Source organism: Perissodus microlepis, chromosome 8 (genome assembly GCF_051167445.1).
Source record: "Perissodus microlepis isolate ML-2025 ecotype Zambia chromosome 8, ASM5116744v1, whole genome shotgun sequence".
Classification (NCBI taxonomy): domain Eukaryota; kingdom Metazoa; phylum Chordata; class Actinopteri; order Cichliformes; family Cichlidae; genus Perissodus; species Perissodus microlepis.
Window position 1 is genome coordinate 23,182,356 of NC_140468.1, and position 23,228 is coordinate 23,205,583.

Sequence of the window (23,228 nt, forward strand, 5' to 3'; positions counted from 1 at the left end):
TCATCTCCACAGTTCCCAGACATTTAGGGAGTGTAGTTAAAAGAAGTGGGGAAGCTACACATTAGCAAAAATGGGACTATCCAATTTTTTTGAGATGTGGTGATGGCATCAAATTCAAAAGGAGCTAATATTTTTATTTAAAAAGTACATTGTGGCGGTGCAGAGGGGAGTAGGTTCAGCCGGATGGCTCCCCAGCCTCAGTCGGGCGATGGGGGTATGTGGCAGGGCGTGGTCTGCGGTGTGGCTGCCAGGGAGGCGGACGCACCTGGTTGACATGAGCTATCACGCCTCACCCGCTTAAGTAGACTGAACTATGTCCTGATGTTGTTGTTAGTGTGTGTTACTGCGAGCTGAGAAGCTGCAGCCGATTGTAAAACGGCAACCGTGATCATAAAGATGCTGAAAAGCGTGAAACCGGGTCTGCCATGGAGTTATTACACATGTCTTTAGATTAAATATTTTATGTGTTTTTATGATCTATTGTGAATAAAATATGTCTTTACAAGATGTTTAAATCATTGCATTCTTTTTATATATATATATATTTCACACAGCATCCCAACTTTTTGGAATTGGGGTTGTTTGGATATAGGCTGTCTGTAGGTTATGTTTCTCAATAATAATATGAAAATGAACATTAACTAATGGTGAAAAGTTACAGAAACATTACTTTATCACTGTATGAGGATATTCTTTGCCTCTCTGAAAGGACTCTGTCCCCTCTGTCTCTGTGCCGGGGTCTGGATGTGTCTGAGGGATTTTCCTTTTACTTTGTTTGTCATTTGCTGATTGGAGTAGTCTTGTTTACAGTTTTTCATGTGTTTGTGTAAACTGGTGTGCTGCCACAGTAGCAAATAGCCTTTCTCCACACATCTCAGGTTGCAGTGTTTTCATCTAGAGCTGTAAAATATCTCCACATGACGTTCCTCTTTCTCTCTGCCATCGCTCTCTCTCACTGCAGCCTACATGTGTCTGCTCAGTGCGGCCGCTTCACGTGAAGCACGGGAGGAGGAGGAGCAAAGTATGCCAACATGTGACCACCAGCCATGTGACATCAACTTCTCAACCATTTTCAGATGTATAACAATCATGGTGACAATATAAGACCAAGTGAATAAGGGCCAAGCCACACAGGCCTAGAGGCCAAACTATGACCACCTGGCAACCAGCAGTCGTCAGGGAAAAATGTGTTTTTCCCCAACAGGTTGAAAGTGGTTGCTGGAGGTTGATGGCAGGCGCTGAGAAAATGATTTCTAAGGCTCCAGTAATACAGGCCTACAGACTGGTCAGTGACACCCCCCGCCCACCCCCAGCAACCATCTGTCGCTAGGGAAAATGCGTATTTCCAATAGTGGCCAGCTGCTCTCTGAGCCATAATGAAACTGTCAGGAAACACACCTCTGGTATCAAAATTCTACATCATGTTACGTCCCTCTGCAGTTATGTTACGACCCGGCTCAAAAGCCGCAACATAAGGAGATGCCAACTATAATGTGAACACTGTGCTTCTGTTAGCTTTAACTTTTATTCCAGGTTTGTGGGTCAAGGACCTGAAGGCTTCAGAGGGGCTTTTAATAAATTTAGGGGTCCTAGAGGAACCCTTTTAAGGGAGGAGGTGTTACGTCCCTCTGCAGCCTCCAATCTGCTCAGTGTGTTCAGCTGGTGCCAATTGGCCACACCTAGTCAGGTGTGGATGTGGATAAAAGCATACCTGAGGCAAGCTTCCCAGGGAGCTCACTTTTTCTTTGCCTTGGTGGCAGCAACCATTTTAGCCAACCTGGTTTTCCATCTTAAGATGAAACCTCTTCTCACCCACACTCTGTTATTCATCTCCGTTTTTATGTTGCGGCTTTTGAGCCGGGTCGTAACAATCACCTTGTTCTAAAGTTATCGCATTCACAAGATTTTCAGAAAACCTGACTTTTGACCTCGAGGTTGAGGTCACCGGGATTCGAATTTCATGTGATGAGTGAGAGCTTTGACTGAGTGCCGCCTCCAGGAACCACTGCCAACCAGTCATTAACCTAGCAACCACTGGTTAGATGACGTCCCATATGGCAGACAGCTTTAGACAAAGTGTGCATGACATCATGTGAGTGACGTCTATTTTCTCAGTACTAAATGTAGAGAGAAGAAACTGAAACCAAAGTATCAATCTCATCATGCTATTATAAATCTGATACCAACACCAACACTGCTAATGATAGTATCGATCCACTCATCCCAACAAGGCCGGCTGATATATGTGATCTATATCTATAAACTGCTCGTACTGCAGGGATTTAAACATCGTAATTGAATGAGTGCTGTTAAGGGGATGTATTTTCAGTTGTAGGGTGATACCTGCAGGGGAACACTTCTCTCAGATTTTTAATGAAACAACATGGCAGCTGGATGTGTCAGAGTTTCTCTCTATGAGGAGGAAACTTGCCTTGCTGCAGTGGAACGTTTAAAAGCCAATCACCTCATAGCAATGTATGTGTGAGTATGTGGTTCAGCTCAAATAAAACCTTACTCACCCCAGCTGCAAAGCCTAAACTTCCATCCAAGATGCGCTTCTGAAAAGGGCAGACAAGAAGAGAGATTGTGAGTGAGGCAGGGAAATCGATATCGTAGTAACCCTGACAGTGGAAGAGCCAGCAGTTCAGTGCATTCCTCACCATCGACTTAACTCGGCAAAATGGGCACGTGTTACAGGAGTCAGAAATGGTAAAAATACATCAAACAGTGTGCAGGTTTTGCACAGTGTTTTCATGCTTTCTGATTCATTTCTCTGCGATTTAGCTGAATAAATTTACGGTTTATCATATCACTTAAAGGTTGCAGAAACAAATATTGACATCACTAGCTGCTAAAGTGTTCTGGATTTTCTCACTGTGTCCACATAGACTTCAATTCTATATGTGGTTAGGTGTCGGGTGATGGTGAACACACCAACACATAAATAAATTATTCAACTGTGTGTATCCATTCCACACCTACAAATGATTTTGTCACAAAAAGTCCAGCTGTGCTGTAATTGAATGCAGCTGATATCCAAGCAGAACATGTATGAGACTGTGTGTTAGAAAAGACTGATATCGGGTTTTTAAGACCAATACACATGCAGATATTTGGTGATTTACAAATGTGATCTTGGAATATATCCACCAACATTTTTTTTATTTTTTTTTTTGACATACAAAACATAAACAGATTCTCCTAAAATGTGTTACCTGTGGTTCTTTATTTACTCACTTGTGCTCTGCCTGACTTTACTTAGATCAGCTGGTTTTTTGAAATTGTGCGATTCCAAATATGTGTGCTGTCAACAGGGAAGTAGCAGAGTGGCTTTTCCTCTCTCTGATGGACAAACTATTCAACATCGATACTCATTTAATGGATTAAGACTGCTTCCTCCATCTAGTCTTAATTTTTTTAATTTCATTTGACGACCGCTATAAATGCTGGCACTGATAGCTCGGCAAACAGCGAATATCTGCCGCTAATAAATTAAAAATTGACCTAGCTGCAATGCATTCATTTTAAACTCTTAACATTATTGAATTTTCCACCATAAGTTACTACACTTGGATGGGAGAGTGGCGTGCTGAGTTAAAATCTAGCATGGACGCCAACCACAGACACACATATCTGCTGATTAGCGCTAATCAACACTGAATAAGATAATTTAGTGAAAATGTTATAAACGACACCAACAGCACAAGCATAGATGAGACAGCAGTGACTCACATTTAGCTGAGGTGATTGCTGCCTATCAGAAACACTGCAAACGTTAAGCCTGACTAGCAGCAAAACTTCACATGTCCATAACTTAAGAACTACAGAAGTATAGAACCTTTTGTTAAAGAAAAATTTGAAGTGCAGGCTTTGAAATGTACTGAAAGTATAAAAATAAAAAGTCACTTTTAAGGTTATTTCTACCAGCTAGTTTTTGCCAGCTATCTAAACCTCACCTCATATTAAAATTGTAATGAAATAATAACAATACAAAAGAATACAAAGTTTATCATGTTAAATTTGAATTCTAATGAATTCACTCGACTTGATCTGTTATGTAGAACAGAAGCAAGAAAGAAAAACAGAAGGAACCTAAAAACGAGCTGTATTCAAAAACGTAGATTGTTACGGTGGCCCTGAGAGATCAAACAGACTGAAAATATCCGCAAATAGAAAAATGCTGCAGAATCACATAAAACACAAGGACATTAAATGAAATACAACGAAAATAGGAACAAAAATGTCTGTTCCGTCACATTATTGTATCCCCAGAAACAGTTCCGCTTTTTTTTTAGCTTTTGTAGTGTTTGGGTTTTTTTTAATGTTGCTTTTTAGTTGTGTTGCTTTTGAATGCTGTTTAGTTGGACATTTCAACATGGGAGTCTATGGTGATTTACCCACTGGTAGAGCCAGTCTCAAGTGGCCCTGGTAGAAACTCTTTGTTTTTGTAGGAGCTGCCAGCAAACAGAGAAAACATGAGACATGGAAGGGCCCTGTCTAGCTGGCTTGCAGCAACTGAACTTTCAAAATAAGAGAAAAGTAGTAGATTCATTTGAGATAGCACCGTTCTTTCAGATTAAAAAAAATATATAAAAATTATAAATTCTAAAGTTTGTCACCAAATGTAGGCAGCTGTAAATTGACCAGGTCACGCTTAGTTCATGGGTGGAAAACTCTAGCTCACCAAATAATTTGCTAGTATTTCTTTAGAAGAGCGATTCCTGGAGCTCAGAGTGACACTCATTACCTGTCGGCTGGAGAAGATGAACACCAGAGCAGCTCCGGCAGCAGTCAGACCCCATGTGAACAGAGTCCCCAGCAGGGCCTGGGTCACAGGGCTGTAGCCTTCTAGCATAGTGACAGACCTAAACAAACAACACGCCCACACTAAAAGTTAGCCCATGGCACATCGACATTTTATTCAAAAAGATAGGCGACAGAAAGACTGCAGAAAGACTTTGAAAACTAGAGTAAAACAAAAAAAAGGCTGCTTTCAGGTAATCCTACAAGGCTACAAGACTCCTCTTAAGTCAACACACATGCTAATGCACAGCCCTCGTGTGACTGACTCACACCTCACACCTTGTTTTTTCAGCATACAGTGGAACAAAAAGATGTTTCAAATCCTGTTTGCTTTGCATTTTAACATCCTGGATTTTTTTTTCTATTGCTGTACTATGATTATTATCACTGCTGTCCTAGGGTTTCAATCATCAACACACCAAATGATTTTCATGTTAATATACAATATTCACTTTTTAAATTCCAGTGAAATCAGTTAGTAGTAGTTGTTAGTAAAACTTTTATTTAAATATGAGTGCCTGTAAGCTCTGTCTGATAATAAGCCTGTTAACTTTTGGTAAGCCCAATATCTGCCTGAAAAGTTCAGCCCCTTGTGGTCAATTCAACTTATTCAATTCAATTTAGTTTTATCATCTCAAGGCACTTTGCTCTGTCTCTACCTTTCAATACAATTTAAACCACATTATCCAATGTGCAGTCAGGGCCCACCACATTTGGGGACCCATCCAAGGCACAGATGAAAAAAAGATCTTTTAAACTTTCAGATCATCAAGACATGTATATATATATTTATCATAACAAAATAATATAATTTGTAGAATGCAGTCCTCCTTTTTTTTACCTACTCCTTTCTCGCCTCCACTGCTAAAGAAATGAATTCAATTCAATTCAATTCAATTTTATTTATATAGTGCCAAATCACAACAAAAGTCGCCTCAAGGCGCTTCATTAGTCTACAGCTAACTGCTGTATTTGCACTACTTCCAAAATGAATGAAACAAGTAGGGGAAATATCAAACAACAGAGGGTAAAAAAAAGAAAAAAACAGGCATATGCAACCTTTATGGAAACTGCCTATTTTGTTCTTTTTTCTTATTCTTTTTTTGTTCAAGCAATTCAAGATGAAGACATTGCAGTTAACTTTAAAGTTGTTAAGACAACATTCAGCAAAATGACAAGCAAGATAATTCGGGTGTACACAGGTGGAGCTGTGTGTGCATGTGTATGTGAAAGGACACACAATTAAATTATATATTACATATTACCCTTTTAAAAAATGTTTAAAAAAAAAAAGCTTAATTTTTTTAAATTGTTCTTCATTTTCCATTTTATATAAGACACGTTTTACATCGTGGGCCACATATAGCCCACTTTAGATGTAAGTGGACCACACAATTTAAACTAGTGCAAAGAAGTTTAAGAACACATTTAATCAAATGTTTAATACCTGAGATATTTTAATATTATATGTCATTTCAACAATAAAAAAAATGTTACATTGAGCTTAAATTGAGGTCACTTTAAGGTCTTCAAGGTCACTTTAAATCTCAATTTTAAATTGTAAAGTTAGACTGTTATTGATCCTTTTTAGCTTAAAGTGTATATTTATTTCTTACTCTTCCTATATTTATTGTTGGGGTTTTTTTGCATTGAATGGACCTGGAGCCTCATCATCTCGTCTCTCTATATACTGTACTGTATATAGCAGAGATGACAGTAAAGTTTACTTTGACTTTGAACTTTTAATGAATAAATATTTCAATTAGATAAAAAGTTCTTACTTCACTGCACAGACTGTCCTGTGATTATAAAACTTTCTTTTTTTATAATTGAATGTCTTTTTGTGTTTTGTTTTATTTTGCTTTGCTCCTTTTTAAGGTGAACCCACTACAGAAATCGTAAATTCCTATAGTAGATTGTGAAAAAACAGGAACTTTCTGTTATTCAATTGTTTACCTATTAGTTGTTTACGTTGGTGTAGTGTGAATGGTCATGGAGGAGGTCTTTATCATTAGAAAAAGCTGTACAGCTAAAAGTCAAACACATATGCCCTCCATTATATTTTCCAAACCCATCCAGTGGGTAGATTGGAGTCTTTGGTGGGCTGATTCTGGCCCCTGGACCTTATTTTTGACACCCATGATTTAGTGAAAAGGATGATTGGGATGGCTACTTTAAAAATTTTCCCCAGAAAGGCATGATGCTGTCTATAAAAACTATTCTCTGTGTTATACACGTTGCTTTTTGTCATGTCTAACTATTGAAGAAAGAATGAAAGAAAAAAGCCTGATCATGAAAACATGTTGGCTAGAGCTTCTAAACATTTTTGCCCAGGTCTCTGTAACTGGCAGGTGTGCCAACAACACTGTCAGACTATGTGAGACTGCAGCAGTAAAACCCTGGTAGTGTTACAATGAACAAGAGAGGCGCACATACGACAAATATTCGCGTTGTACGCGTGGATTCATTTTGGAGCGTGAAGTATTCCTTTCGTGTGCGTATACAATCAGCTTTAAATGACAGCTGACTCTTGTCAACAGCTGTTAACTATTTTTTTCGTTTTCTCGTGTTTTCCTTTGCCTTTGCTCTGTTCTGCGATATAACCGGTCTTCGTGGAGACCTTCTGGCAAATCGAGTTTTAAATACCAATACACCTGAGGAGCACAAAGTGCAGATTACAGAAAACAGAGGTAAATGAAAGCAAGCCGGCTCTCTTAAAATATTCGCTTTGTTTTTAAAAATATCAGTGTCATATTTCCAAAACACGCTGTTTCTGGTATTGTGAAGCGAAAGTAATGAATTCGGCACAGTTCAATTTTATCCTAAATCTATTGTATCGCTAATTTCTTTATAAGTCTTTCAGGTTTACTCACTTCTTTCCAGCAGCACTCCGAGTGCTCTGTATTTACTTCCTACTTCCTAGTACACGTGTCTATGACTCTATTAGCCCCGCCTCTGCTCGCAGGCTATTGGCCACCAACTTTAACAGTAGTAACCGAAGACAGCGTTCATTATCATCAATATTATTATTTTTTTTTTATTATGACTTTTTTTTAGTTATTATTATTAGTAGTATTACGTATTTATTACAAATTTAAGCCAACTTTATTTATAAAGCATTTAAAAAAAAAAAAAAAAAAAGCAACCACTGACTTAAGTGCTGAAAATAAGAATATAAATATTTCAGGAAAATATTTTAAATTTAACCTTCCAAATGTAATCTGTGCATTGTTGTTTGTTTTGTAATTAACTGATTCAAACTATCCGCTTTTTTGTAGGTCATATAGGCAAGGAGTTTTCTCACACTGGTGGGATAGACACTCGCTGGTTTGGCCCCCTTTTGTTTGCCTTCTGTGTGCCTGTCATGTGGCATACACTGAAGTTGGATTCCTCTGAGATTTTGCTGATGAGTAGAACTCTTTCATTCCACCACATCATGAAGACGCTCTCTATTGGAGGGTTTTTTTAGTGCAATGAACTCACTTTCGTATGTGTTCAAGAAAACACACTGAGATGATTTGAGCTTTGCGACATAGCACATTATCCAGCTGGAAGCAACCATTCAAAGATGGCAATAATAGGTAGGCTGTGGCATTTAGGTTTGTGCTAAAAAGCCCCGAATGTGCCATAAAATACCTCGATAGTACAGGGTGGGCCATTTATATGGATACACCGTAATAACATGGGAATGGTTGGTGATATTAAAGTCCTGTTTGTGGCACATTAGTATATGTGAGGGGGAAAACTCCTCAAGATGGGTGGTGACCACGGTGGCCATTTAGAAGTCGGCCATCTTGGATACAACTTTTGTTTTTTCAATAGGAAGAGGGCCATGTGACACATCAAACGTATTGGTAATGTCACAAGAAAAACAATGGTGTGCTTGGTTTCAACGTAACTTTATTCTTTCATGAATTATTTACAAGTTTCTGACCACTTATAAAATGTGTTCAATGTACTGCCCATTGTGTTGGATTGTCAATGCAACCCTCCTCTCCCACTCTTCACACACTGATAGCAACACCGCAGGAGAAATGCCAGCACAGGCATCCAGTATCCATGGTTTCAGGTGCTGCACATCTCGTATCTTCACACCATAGACAATTGCCTTCAGATGACCCCAAAGATAAAAGTCTAAGGGGGTCGGATCGGGAGACCTTGGGGGCCATTCAGCTGGCCCACGACGACCAATCCACTTTCCAGGAAACTGTTCATCTAGGAATGCTCGGACCTGGCACCCATAATGTGGTGGTGCACCATCTTGCTGGAAAAACTCAGGGAACGTGCCAGCTTCAGTGCATAAAGAGGGAAACACATCATCATGTAGCAATTTCAAATATCCAGTGGCCTTGAGGTTTGCATTGATGGACCCACTATCGTTGTACCCCATATACCACACCAAACCAACACTTTTGTTGTTCCAACAGTCTTGGAGGGATCCATCCAATGTGGGTTAGTGTCAGACCAATAGCGGTAGTTTTGTTTGTTAACTTCACCATTCACATAAAAGTTTGCCTCATCACTGAACAAAATCTTCTGCGTGAACTGAGGGTCCTGTTCCAATTTTTGTTTTGCCCATTCTGCAAATTCTGTGCGCCGATCTGGGTCATCCTCGTTGAGATGCTGCAGTAGCTGGAGTTTGTAAGGGTGCATTTGTGAGTAGCTAATATCCGCCGAAGGGATGTTCGACTAATGCCACTCTCCAGTGACATCCGGCGAGTGCTACGCTGTGGGCTCTTGCTGAATGAAGCTAGGACAGCCACTGATGTTTCTTCATTAGTGACAGTTTTCTTGCGTCCACATTTTGGCAAATCCAACACTGAACCAGTTTCATGAAACTTAGCAAGCAGTTTGCTAACTGTAGCATGGGAGATAGGTGGTTTCGTAGGGTGTCTTGCATTTAAATCTGCTGCAATGACCCGGTTACTGCGTTCACCAGATATCAACACAATTTCGATCCACTCCTCACGTGTTAACCTCTTCGACATGTCAATGGCTGTGAACAAAGAGAAACTTGTAAATAACTCATGAAAGAATAAAGTTACGTTGAAACCAAGCACACCATTGTTTTTCTTGTGACATTACCAATAAGTTTGATGTGTCATATGGCCCTCTTCCTATTGAAAAAACAAAAGTTGTATCCAAGATGGCCGACTTCTACGTTGTATCCATATAAATGGCCCACCCTGTACAACACCAGCAGCAGCCTGAACAAGGCAGGATGGATCCACGCCTTCTTGTTGTTTGCACCAAATTCTTAAGCTACCATCTGAGCGTCACAGCTGAATATGAGACTTGTCAAACCAGACAATGTTTATCCAAACTTCTATTTCCAATTTGATGAGTCACTGTGAATTATAGCCTCAAATACCTATTCTTAGGACCAGGTGTGGTCTTCTGCTGATGTAGCCTAAGTTTAATGTGTTGTGTGAGATGCTGTTCTGTATACTTGCGTTCCTAATAGCTCAATGCTTATTGGAAGGCGTGATACCAAAGACCATTGTCCGCTGACCTATGACATCAACAAGACATTTTCCTTCAGAGAATTCCCACTCACTGGATAATTTCTCTTTTTCAGATGATTCCATGTAAACTCTATAGATTGCTGTGTGGACACCAGAGATGGGCAGTAACGCGTTACAAGTGACGCGTTACAAGTGACGCGTTACTGTAATCCGATTACTTTTTTCAAGTAACGAGTAAAGTAAGGGATTACTATTGCAAAAAAGGTAATTAACTGCGTTACTAAAACCGTGATTTTTTGCGAGAGTGTCTCATGACAGTGACGTAAGCGAGTGCGACGTTCGTGGCAACAGCTGTGTGCAGATCAACAAAGGATAATATATCGAGTGCGGGAGAGAGTATGAGCGTGCAGCGTTTAAAGTGTGGAAGTACTGACCTTACTTTGAGTTTGATTCCGTAAAAAGTGACAAAAACATTAGCATCCATTAGCATTGTGCGTGGGAAGAAAATTTCTTTTTACAGTGAAAAAAACCCTTAACTTCCGAGCAAGCACCGAGTATGCTACCACGTAATGGGAAATTCACAGACAAACTCGCGGATTCTTCCACTGAGCGCTGCTGCACACGTGCACCAGGGCAAACCTCCACCTGCTACACAGGTGAAAATAGAGCAACAGGACTGCTGAGTCTTTGATTTTATTTATTTTCTGTTGTGTTTCACTTGCATTTATTTGAAAGACTGAGTGTAAACACAAAAAAATATTTTATTTTATGTGCTGGAATGTGCAGAAAATAGGTTTAAATGTTAAACAAATTTCTTCCAGTCAGAGAATGTTGCATATAATTTAATGTTTGCTTGATGCATAAAGTTAAAAGATTAAAACTAATAAAACAAGTTTTAAAAAGAGACTTTTCCATTTGATTACATTTTGTATGATGGATTATGCAGAAAAAGTAGAATTGGGCTGAAAGATCTATCGCTTTATCACCTATTCAGGTTGTAAATCGTGTTTTTAAAAAGTAACTAAGTAACTAAGTAATTAATTACTTTTGAAAATAAGTAATCAGTAAAGTAACGGGATTACTTTTTGGGGAAGTAATCAGTAATTAGTTACTGATTACTTTTTTCAAGTAACTTGACCAACACTGGTGGACTCTGTCATTTTCTCCAATACTCAGACTAGCCTGTCTGGCACCAACAACCATGTCACATTCAAAGTCACTTCAATCATCTTGATCCATGACTACATGCCAAATTTCTGCCTTGTGATTGGCCGATTCAATAATTTAGCAAAAAGTGTTATTTGTAAAGTCAAAGAGGTGCAATGTGTTTAGTTCCTGGGGATTCAGAACACAGGCAGTAGGTAGACAGCAGCAACTTCTATTAAAGTGTTGGAGCCTTCTTCAGTTCTTTGATCATTTCTTTCTTTCTTAAAGCTTTTTCACAAATGAGGTTTCAGTTAATTCAATTGATTTTCATTCCGTGCACCTTTTTATCTGGCAGAACACTGATATTTTGGCTTGGATGGCTGCAAAAAGACCTAAGATTATAGGATTACAAAAGTCTTTGGGGAAATGAATCAACTTCTTACTTGATTTGTTTCCCAGTGCATTTGTGGTCTCAGTCTCTAGTTTCAAGCCTTATTGAACAAAGAATTATGCCCATTTATTAAACCATGGCCTTACTTCAAGCAAAATGAATAATAAAGCAGGGTATACTTTAGGGCATGGCTGTCTACTGCTACTGGGTCCATGTGCATTTTTCCAATTTAAGAATGAGGAGAAAGCTGCAGCAAAAGTGCTAAAGTGGGGATTCAGAACCATCATCAGAACCCAGGAATTAGCCAGCGATTGAGTACATTCAAAACATCAGCAATTTCTGATATTCAAAACACTTATTTAGTTGGTCCCTGATGCTCTACTGAATAGGATTTGGTGCTCTCATCGCTGCCGCCCAGGCTCAATTCCCAGTCAGAGAGTGATGCTTGGCACTATACTGATACCCACTCATGAGTGGGCAGAAATTAATGCTGAGACTAATATTCCTCAGTCCACATATCTTGAGTATGTGTAAGACAGTGGATTCATGTGTTTCTGTGAGTTGGACAGCTCCACAGCATTAAATGTTTTCTTCAAAAGGTTAACAACTATAAGTTAAAGACATATCAAGGATAAAACTATCTGTTAAAATTGTTCTTGTTGTTAACCCTGAAAACCAGTTATTTGATGGTCACAAATTTTGTTTAACACTTCCTCAAGTGATTCAGTGCTTTTGAAAAGTTAGTAATTTAGGGTACTCAAAGCGCTGATGTAGTGGGCCCCTGATGGGCTAATGGCTATAATGCAGCTCACTCAGTGCATCAGTTTGGGTTTGATTACTGGTCAGGGAATCAAAGATGGCATGCCAATATACTGCTGCCCACTGAAGACTTTTTGTGTGTCTTAGTCCAATGGTGCAATTCAAAACTGAGTCTAATCTTACTCAGAAATTCCCTAAAATTAGATTAATGCTCCCTTGAAAAGTGAAACTTGCATAACAAGTTGCTACACAAATGCAAGTTGGACAGTTTGAAAAGAACTTGTGTGATTTCTAACCCCAGGAACCATTTTCAAAGTGAGTTTGATGTCTCCATGACAAGTTTCAGTCAAGCATTATGTTCATCTCATAACTCACGGTCCTATTTAGAGGAAGGCATTACAATCATATGATTGATAAAATGCATGTTGTTGTCAGCTTCTTAGTCAAATCCACTGCGTGTTGTCATGTCAGGTTTCAGAAAAATCGATTTTTTATCCAAAATGCCAAAGTCAAAGCAAACCTGCTGGTGAGATCATGGTATTTATGTCAAACTGATATGCAGTCTGTCGCATATCAAGTGGAAGAATCAAGTAGTTATGTCTAGTTGGTTTTCTTGTTGACGTGCCGTCAATTTAGTCTTTTTAGAATAAATAAAGATAAAGATGTTCAGAAAGTGAATTAAGCAGGCTTGTGTGTATAAATACACATATATAGTTAAGTTAAAGAGATGACAATATCAGTAACAAAACTTTATATATGACCTTGGATGTAAGTCTTGAGGAACATCTATTTTTTGGTCCGAGGTTTTATTTAACATTTCCTGGATAGAGTTCAAATGTCAACCCTGTAGCCAGGGTTTGAATAGGACTCAGGAATCTGGTTTGGCACCCAAATGCACAGGTGCACACTAAGGTCTTTTTGTCCATCTTAATGGCACAATTCTAATCTTCATCAGTCATGGCTTGACCAAGATTGATACTTTCTCAAAAGGTCAGAGATGTGTAACAAGCTAGCTGCAAGAGGCTCAAGTGAAAGTCCACGAGACAACAAATCAACTTCTCGCTTAAGTTCTCGCCTCGGTAAACATTTTCCCGGTGAGTTTGTGGTCTAATTTAAAGGCTTCCTGTATTCTGTATTTAGCAATATTTTGTGAAAAAAAAAGGGTCAAAAATGAACTTTCTACCTACAAAACATGAGTAAACGGAACAAAAAGTGGATACAATTTTTAATGAATCAACTTAAAAACAACCCAACCAAATGGAATGTTAAAATCTATCATATGCAAAATAATGTTTGCAGATGCAGGATGTTTACTGGTAATAAACACTTTCTTTAACTGTGTACTGTGCTGTCACTTCTGAAGGATCCAAATGTCTTAATTCATGAATTTCAAACTAATTTCACATCATTTTAAATGGGACAGACCAAACTCCCATTTCTGTCATAGTAGAGTAGTTTAACTGCACATTCAATCCCAGAGATATCTAAATGTAAGAAAAAGAAGTGCAATTTCAACAGTATGCCTCAGTTTTTCTGCATGATAAAGGAATGGTGTTACTGAAAGAAATCTGTCAGCATGACTCTTGGGGCTTAAATTGTAAGAAATAGATGTGGAAAATTACAAAAAAAAAGTCGCACAAATTGTCCTGTAAGTATTCAGCAGAAAGTTATTTTTTTATATCATACAAAATCACTTATTTTATTTTTAAATATTTTTTATTTATTCATTTGTTTTATTTATTATTATGATTAATGTGAAAAAAACAGACATTTCTAAGCAGATAGTGAAAAAACAGGAGCTTTTCTGTCATTTAATTGTTTCTCTATTACTTTATTATTGTACTTTGAATGTCTTTGGGGAGATCTTAATCAGTAGGACAAAGGTGTTTATGAAAAAGGATTTAAAAGTCATATATTTTTTGCCATCCCTCACATTTTTCAATGCCGTCCATTGTGATGTGATTGCAGTCTTTGTTGAGCCAATGCTGGTCACCCGGCTTCATGTTTGCTACCTCTGCCTTAATTAATGTTGGGATCTTTGCTTTTCTGAAAAGAAACAAATTATGTTGATGTTGCTTTTCCTTTAAGTTGCCACTCTCATCTCTGGGAATTCCCAGGTAAGCTGACCTTTGATTGGGGTTTTTGTGCTTTCTAGTACAGAATTTCTTAAAATCTTCCGTGAACGCCAAATCCCTGACCATATAACGCTTCTCACTGTGATGTGAATTATTAACGGATCAGTCATCAGTCTTCCTCTTTTATGTTTCATACCCACCATACCACATAAGTTGACAATTAAGAGGACCCTATGTGTGTGTTTTTCCAGTATTTAACAACCCCAGTGGGGGTTCAGGCATTTAAAGCTTTAACCATCTTGTTTTATTAGCCTGTTATTTGAGGGATGCATTTTTTTTTTCTTTCAGTGCTGGTAGTTGATAAAACTCAGTAACTTTGCAATGTTGGAAATCATCAGCTGATAAAGTTCACTTCAGCACATTGCATTACATTTAGTACTGTCTGCATGTCTAGGGTTCTGCTGTTACTTATTAACTGTCATGTGGCTGCATTGTGGAATGATTTAGTTAATGCAAAAATAATCCATTACTATTAGAAACAAAATAAAGACCCAGTTACAAAAGCCATATATGTGGGAAAACATCATAATTTAATTTGCAAACAGGTTTGTAGTGGAAATGAGCTCTTCATCAACCAAATACATGATGTCCTGTGTCTCAGGTGGGTTGTTATCTTTTTAAAGGCCTTGTTACTCCTTGTCCACTGATTTCGGTTCTTTCAGGATTATCAAACATCTGTTGTGCAAGATGGCTGTCAAAGAAAGCAGCCCTTGTTCTTCGATTCTCAAGAACTGACATCAAATACTCAGTTTTCCTTCTGAGGTGTTTGATCTCTTCAGTTTTTATGCTAAAATGACTTCAAAACACTCCATATTGGTAACATGCCAAAGAGACAGCATGCCAGGTATTTCTAGGGTAGTTTTGCGTGTGGAAACAGGAACGGGAATAGTTAAAATCACCACGTTTTAGGAAAGAACTCTCAAAATGCTGCCCTAGACAAGATAAAGCCCCTGACTAATATTCCCTCAAATATTTTAAATTTCTATGTTGCAATTACAAAAGCTACAGATTTACATAACTCGTCAATGACGCTAGATGTTTAGTCATTGTTTCTGGGAAACAAAAGCAGGATGAACATATCCTGGTACTCACAAACAATAAACAAGACAATAAATCATGTGGAGTTTCCAGATTTTTCTATTGGCTTCCTCTCTTTTCCAAGCATGCTGAAAGTATTTGGTGCAGCATGCTATTCCATCTGTAAGAGTTTTTACGTATTGTCTTATGAAATAACAATGTAAAAAAAATGCAGTAACACTGTCTGACTCATAGTTTACTGGAATAATTAGATCTTGCATGCACGCTGCAGATGGTCTTTGTGCTTCATTTGAGTCTTTTTTAGTAACACTAGCAGCACGGCTCCGTGGAACATTTGTCTGCCTGTTGCTTGCGCACAGAAAATGAACCCACATGGAATTTTGAGCAGAGAGCCATGATACTCAGAGTATGGATGCCACCAATTTGACTGAGAGCTACCATCAGATTTGCTGAAGATATACATACACAGAGGATGTATTTTTGTGCTAACAGCAGGTCAGGCTGTTCATAGATTGCATAAAATGTTTTGATGTCTGCCAGATTAGCGCGACATATGGTAACTCCTGCAGCTGCTGGTAGTCCCGTGACTACTCAACCTTCACCTTTTACTTTGGCAAACTGCCCGATGGATCCCAGAAAGCTGATTCTTTTCATTTGGACTTGGGAAAAGCATTTCATCACTCATCCAAGTGACTTCTTCAGCCTGACTGATCACTACAGATAGTCCTGATTCATGTGATAAACATGAATGAGTTTGGTAACTTTCATACAGTTAGATTTGTGTAACAGTTTCCTTCATTATTAAATTTCTGAAAATCTAAAGCTATCTTCTCATTATATCAAAGGAGCTTGCAAAGAAAAGCGTCTGGACTTCTTCAAGTTGCTTGAAGACGTTTCACCTCTCATCCGAGAAGCTTCTTCAGTTCCTCAGAAGTCCAGATGCTTTTCTTTGCAAGCTCCTTTGACTACGATGACCTGGATGACTGAAAACCTTCACAGACTTCTCATTATATCCTGATAATATGTGCTAATCATCAGTATATCACTGTCAAAATATTTGTGTTAGAACTCTGATTTTAATCTCAGAATTCTGACGTTTTTCTCGGAATTCTTTTTTCTCAGAATTCTGACATCAGCAACGCCAGAAAAATGTCTCAAAAATGTGAATGTGCATTTCAGGATAACAACGTAAAGTACTTATTCAACACTTTCTGCTATTCTAATCAATGAGTGACTGAACTAGCTGCTATCTTCCACATGTAGTTTTGTGTGCCATTTGTAGTTTTTTCTGTTCTTGTAGAAATGCTTCTTCTTCAGCATGTAAGGAGATATGCTGTTGTCATCAAGTTCAGAACTGCAACCTCTGCACATACCTATGATACCTATGGTACTAAAAAAAAGAATCTTAAGTTTAGTATTGAAAGGCATTAGAAGTATTGTTTAAGGTGATGTCCCTCAATGGGAGTAAATTTGGGGTGAGTATCATAACTATTCAATTACTAAATAAGACACTTGCTAAATCACTTGTGGCCTATTTTGATTATGTGAACGCTTTTTTTGCTATTACTCACCTATATTCTAAAATTAGAATCTACAAACTGCTTAATAAATAATTATAATTCTCCACTTCATTTTGTAAATCTGTCTGATTAGTCACGCATATGGATGGTGCTTTGTCTTTGCTTCTCATTAGTAATCCTACAATGATTTTCTGTCTCCATTCAGCAGTTTTTCTTCTGCTCTCATCCTAAACTGAGATGACTAAATTTAACATTTTTTTCTTTTCCTCACTTTCATTTAAAAAAAAAAAAAAAATTGTGCTTGAGTAGTCTTTTACTGCTCTGAGATCCAGACTAATTTGCTGCTAAAGATGGATGTAAAAATCACGTCTTTGCCAGTGCGTGCCTTTCTACAACGGCTGAGATTTTTAAATGAAGAGCATGAGTATGCAAGGCTTTTATCAATTTGATGAAAAGAATGTGTGTGTGTCTGTGTGCGTTTGTGCTTACACACACAGCTGTGACTCTGCACAGAGTTTATGCATCAGGCATCTGGAGTGATAAATACTCTGCAAAACTATGAAGAAAGTCCAGAAGACAGAGCATTATCATTCCCAACGCGTAACGTACCGATGATTTGTCACGACCGGCGTAATAATAACGCAAAGGGTACTCTTCCATGTCCTTATAAAACCCTCTGGCTTCTCAATTGAATCCAAAAGAAAGGTGTTCACGGTGATAACACACTCCCAGAGCAGAGGCTCCAGCCGTCCACTCCAACCTCAACCCTAACCTTAACCCTATCACGGAGTGTTTTCCAAAGCGATTCAGGATCTGTACATAAAACACATTTAGAGATTCATTCCAACCGGCTCTCATGCTGCCGAACGCGTAACACACTGACGATTTTGTGACATTGGTCGGTGTGTTACGCGTTCTGATGAGAACGTGTTGCAGAACAGGGTGCTTTGTTCAACCTGGTTGGAGGGCAAAAGTGTTTACAGGTCCACGCTACACTCAAAGACACAGTGAGAAGCCACTGTCATAGTGGGGGGTGAGTAATAGTTTCACTATGGGGCTAAACACATTTTCAAACAAGACTGGGAAGGGTTCCTTTTTTGAAATATCACAGTAAAAGGTAAGTCCTAGAAGGAAGATTCATGTGAGACATGAGAGTGGAAGTAACATGTGTTACAGTAAGTGCATGACAGTTGTGTAAGATGGGAAAAAGAAAGATTTAGGAGGAAAATAAAACGAAACAGAGCTTTCGAAGCTTTTCTGATAAATGGTGAAGTGGCCTTTAACCTCGAGTTTACCCGTGCGAGGGCTGACATTCATCTGTTTCCTCGTGACTTATCCTTTTGCTGTAGACAGCGCTGTCGCACCTGGACACGGATGTCAACATGTCCGCTTAAACATGTCAGTGAAACGCAGCTTGTGAAATACGACCCTGTCAAACGTCTCCAAATTTAGCACCGTTGAAACAAGGGATGTTTTTTTAAGAAGGCAGAAGGCTTTGGTCGGGGCGTAGAGGGAGGCTTTGTTCTGTGAAGTGCCAGTCTCTGGGGAGACATTAAGCCAGAACCTAATCATGAGTTCAAACAACAAAAGCATTTTTTCTGCAGTTAATTGGAACCAGTTTAAACGACAGACAGGCGGTACGTCTCGGAGAAATCTCAGGGGAAATCTGACGAATGAGCTGTTAGATGAGCTGATAAGTGTCCTTGTCTAGTTTTGATTGAAATCCGGTTCTGGTGTTGATGGTAGGTGGGGGAACGTGCTGGAGGAATTTCAAAGGGTTATTTCAGCTATGCGTGGCTGAACCGCAACAGAACAAAGGTCAGCACTCATCTGCCGACCTCTGCCTTGTCCTCCTACCTCTTTCTCTTCACCACCTTTTCTTACTTTTTTTTCATTCTCACCTTTTTCCCACTTCTACGTAGTTTGAAAAAGGGTTGGAGGAGCATAGAAATAGGATAAAGAAAGGGAAAAAAGAAGTTGCAGCATCCCGTGTCAAATGTCAAAAAACAAAAGCCCTGATTTCTGTTTCCTGTCGGCAGATTTACTCGGTCTGAGGTGGGTGGCCGCAGGCAACGAGCTGGTTGTTATTATCTTTGCTTGTTTAGGTTTTACTCGTGTGACCCCCCCACTGAACTGTGCGGGCAGAAAAGAGAGGTGGATAAAATAGATGGTGGGAGGGGGGAGGGGTTGGTGAGGTAAATAGAAATGAAGAGGGAGTGAAGACAGAAAAAAAAGTTATTAAAACAAAAGTATTGTAGCAGATGGGAGCATGGGTTTACCTTGGAAACAGCATTAGAGCAGAGGAACCGGGGCAGGCAGAGCCAAGCTGGAGTTTATCACAATCTTTGGAGAGTGATGAACCAGGGGAGGAAGGGGGGGAGGTGGCACACTCCCAGCACAGTGAGGGGTGGAAGAGATATAAAAGGGCTCCCAGGGAGAAAGAGTGGTCAGGCAAGTGTGTGAGCTGCTGTCCTGCTTGTTTCCACACTGCTGCACACCACTGTTTCATGCTAGTGTGTGTGTGATGTGAGGGAGCCGCGTGCCGTCTCCACCACAAAGGAATAAACTTTTGCAGTTATTTGTGCCAGAGGATAAAAGGAAGTAACGACTAACTGGAAGAGGGGAGTTGATAAGCTTCTGAAGCCTGGCACTTCTCAAGTCTGGAAGTTTGATTTTTTTTTCTCTTTCGGTTGAGTTGTTTACTCATCGCCCTCTGAGAACCTCCACAGCAGAGAGTCAAGAGGTGACTCTTGAACTGCGTGCAGAGGAATTTAAACAGAAGCCGAGATTTTCATCCACCCTCCTCAGTGACTGTTCGAAGTGTCACTTTTGTGCCCTTGTGTTCCTTTTTTGATCAGCCTTTGGAGTCACAATGAATGCCTCATTTTTATATGACTACAATCAGTCCTTAGTGGATCAGGAATTTTACTGGGAGGGAAATCTAGATGGTTTCGGCATCACGATGGCCTTTCTCTACCTGGTGGTTTGGGTCATGGGGCTAGCTGGAAACGCGCTCGTTATCGTCGCCATTTTAAAGTTTGACAAGCTGTCCTCTTCAACCACAGTGTACATTTTCAACCTTGCGCTGGCCGATGGACTATTCATGGTTGGTCTTCCCTTTATAGCGAGTCAGAATTTCATGAACCGCTGGATTTTTGGAGATGTGGCGTGTAAAGCTGTCATGGTGCTGGACGGCATCAATCAGTTCACCAGCGTCTTCTGCCTGACGGTGATGAGCATCGACCGCTACATGGCGCTGGTGGAGCCGCTTCGCTTTGCCCGTTGGAGGACCCCGTGCTGTGCCAAGATTGTTTCATCCCTCCTCTGGCTGTTCTCCCTCCTCACCATCCTCCCGATGGCGCTTCACTTCTCGACCGATCACGGCTTTTGTACGCCGGATCTCGGCTCCGACGCCCGGTGGCTTGGCGTCCTCTCTTACACCTTTATTTTGGGTTTCGCTTTACCGTTTACAGTTATGACAGGTTTCTACGTGGCAATGCTGCTCGCCTTGTGGGGTCAGAAACTCCGAACCTCAGCGGTGAACCTGGAGAGCCAGCAGCTGGAGCAACAGGTCACCAAAATGGTGGTCGCGGTGGTGGTTGTGTTTGGTTTGTGCTGGCTGCCGTTTTACACCTTCAACTTCTGTTCTCCATACCAAAAAAGCTACGCCGTGACCTTCTACAGGGCTTTTGAGTTTGTGGTCCTGCTTTCCTACTCATGGAGCTGCGCGAACCCCATCCTCTACGCCTGCCTCTCTGATACCTTCAGGAGGCACTTCCGCACCCTACTCTGCCCCATCACCAAGTCTTCTTCCAGCATGCAGTGCATCACTGACCAGCAGAACCTAAATGACACAGTTGTGTGTGATGGCACCAGTACCCCATAAAGCCAAACGAATACTGGCTGCATTTTAATTCCCTTCCTATTATGATGCACTGCACGGTACTTTTGGAGTTCTTTCTTTTTAGTTACTCGAATAATGCATTGCAGGTACCTACAATGACTTAGGAAATCACTGTATGTGCAGCCACTATATTCTTTGTTTATTTCCACAATTGTTTGCCTAATCCGAGTTAAACTTGGCTGGCTTTCTGCTGACAACCCGAGTAAGTGAAGTGCTGACTTTCAGATCATTTGGATGAGCGATTCTCATATTTTGACTAAAAGTTGTTCTCTGCTACCAGTGTTTGCACTAGACGGACTGCTGACTGCTCCGCTCTGTGTGTAGGGGGGATAGGCATACATACACACACAGATATGTTAATCATTTGTCTTTGTGTGGGCATTCATTGACATTAATGCATTAATGCAGCTACCCTGGGCTGAACTAATCTCTAACTGTAACAACTGTAACCCTGAAACAGCTTTAAAGTCATCCAAACTGTTAAAATTCTTCCAACATTCCATTAAACTGATGGCCCAAAACTCAAAAGTTAGCCGTCACGAGGACAACTGGACAAGTTTCACTGTAGTTTTCTCGTGTTTGGTTTTCTGTGACAAATTTTTTCAGGCACTCTGATGTTTTTGGATGTGCTGTAACAACCCATTTTGCGCATTCTGGACAGCCAAGTTTGAACTGGAGCAATCACAGACACGTGCAGAGAGTTTATCTTTATAATAGCATCACTTTGTTGAAAAACAAGAGCTTTATGATTGCCTACATCTGACGCGTTTATGTAAATTGTAGCTACAAAAAATACACCGGGTTACACTTTTCACAAACATGCCCTAGCTTGGCAAATTTCCCTTTTTTATTTTTTTGTTCAATCTTCTCCACTTGAAATGTACATTTTATCCTCAAGCTTGTAGCCTTGGGTGTGTGGATTTGATGCCTTTCTAACTGTGCATTGAGCTGCGACTTTAAAGGGTTAATTCTATTCATCACTATATCAAATGCAGGCTTAAACACTTCTTAAAAAGCATAAAGATAAAACAGAAAACACCAGACACTGTCACTAAATGTGAGTAGATGATTTCCATACCACTCTCTTGGTTTAAATATCACGTGTGTGTCTGACTCAGACCTGTTGTATAATTTGTCAGCCGAGAGCTCAGAAAATTCAGACGAAATGCTCTAATGCACATCCTGCTATAGCGCTTTTCAGAAGAGCTAATAAAATGTAGCACAACAGGGATGAAGTGTGGACAGGTGGAGTGTAAACAGAATAACACGGGTCACATGCCTTTGACAGCACCAACTCATACACGCACGTACACACTCAGCAAATAGCATCTCCACATCTCCCACAGCTGGATTATGTCCCAGTGGCTGTGCATGGAGGAAGGCATCGGATGAATGTATTTCTACTCGGCTGGCCACGAGCACGCACTTGCATTTTTGTGTGCAAGCACCTATGTTATTCTGTTTGATGGTGACATAAAAAAAGACACCCTTAACTAGGTGAAAGATGCATAAATCACTACATAAAGTCAACATTACGCCTGTGTGGTATATGAAAACTTCCAATGTTTGTTCTGTGCTTTGTCACTCTGGAAATGTATGCTTTACCCCGCTCCTGGGTGGAAACCTGGAACCTCCAGAGTTTCTTCATCTCAGTCTGAATTATGATGTAATCCAAGGACAGGATTTTTTAAACCAGCATAATCTGTCAATCCCAATCAATCCTGCAAATACAAACACATGAAAACAGGAGATTTTCTTAGAACACCAGTGATATTTCCTGATTGCTTCTTTCACTCAGTAATTCTTTGATTAACCACACACCCCCTCCCTTTACCTCTCTTTCACTTTGACCGCTTTTAAACTTCATGCGTCTTTAAACTTCCATTTTTTTTGACAGCTATTCTTAACATTAACCTCCACCAGCTGTGACACACTGAGACATTGCTTACACGTGTTACCCCGGCACTCGAGTGCAGGAATCCAGCTCGGCCGTGTCATCAGAGCGGTTAGATTAGAGCGGCCACCAACACACCGCAGAAAGATTCAAATCAGCTCACGAAAGGCTGA

At 39.9% G+C, this 23,228-nt stretch overlaps 2 protein-coding genes across 3 annotated transcripts in view; one reads left to right on the plus strand and one right to left on the minus strand.

Moving 5' to 3' along the window:
• slc39a11 (solute carrier family 39, member 11) overlaps nt 1–7,726 on the minus strand; it is a 173,103-nt gene extending 165,377 nt beyond the window's left edge. For both annotated transcript variants that reach the window (XM_084938301.1, XM_084938300.1), the window contains exons 1-3: nt 7,677–7,726; nt 4,748–4,865; nt 2,520–2,558 (exon numbers count right to left, since the gene is read on the minus strand). In XM_084938301.1, the coding sequence (XP_084794427.1) occupies nt 2,520–2,558; nt 4,748–4,855 (147 nt within the window). In that variant the 5' untranslated portion in view covers nt 4,856–4,865; nt 7,677–7,726. The remainder of the gene's footprint in view (nt 1–2,519; nt 2,559–4,747; nt 4,866–7,676) is intronic.
• Nucleotides 7,727–19,753: 12,027 nt separating this feature from the next.
• On the plus strand, nt 19,754–22,497 carry LOC146382031 (somatostatin receptor type 2). The gene has a single exon (XM_084936836.1). The coding sequence runs from the start codon at nt 20,130–20,132 to the stop codon at nt 21,141–21,143; it is 1,014 nt and encodes a 337-aa protein (XP_084792962.1). The 5' UTR covers nt 19,754–20,129; the 3' UTR covers nt 21,144–22,497.
• The last annotated feature ends 731 nt before the right edge of the window (nt 22,498–23,228 follow it).

What these genes read in the sequence shown, in the direction of transcription:
- LOC146382031 (XM_084936836.1), top strand. Translation starts at nt 20,130, where the DNA reads ATGAATGCCTCATTTTTATATGACTACAATCAGTCCTTAGTGGATCAG.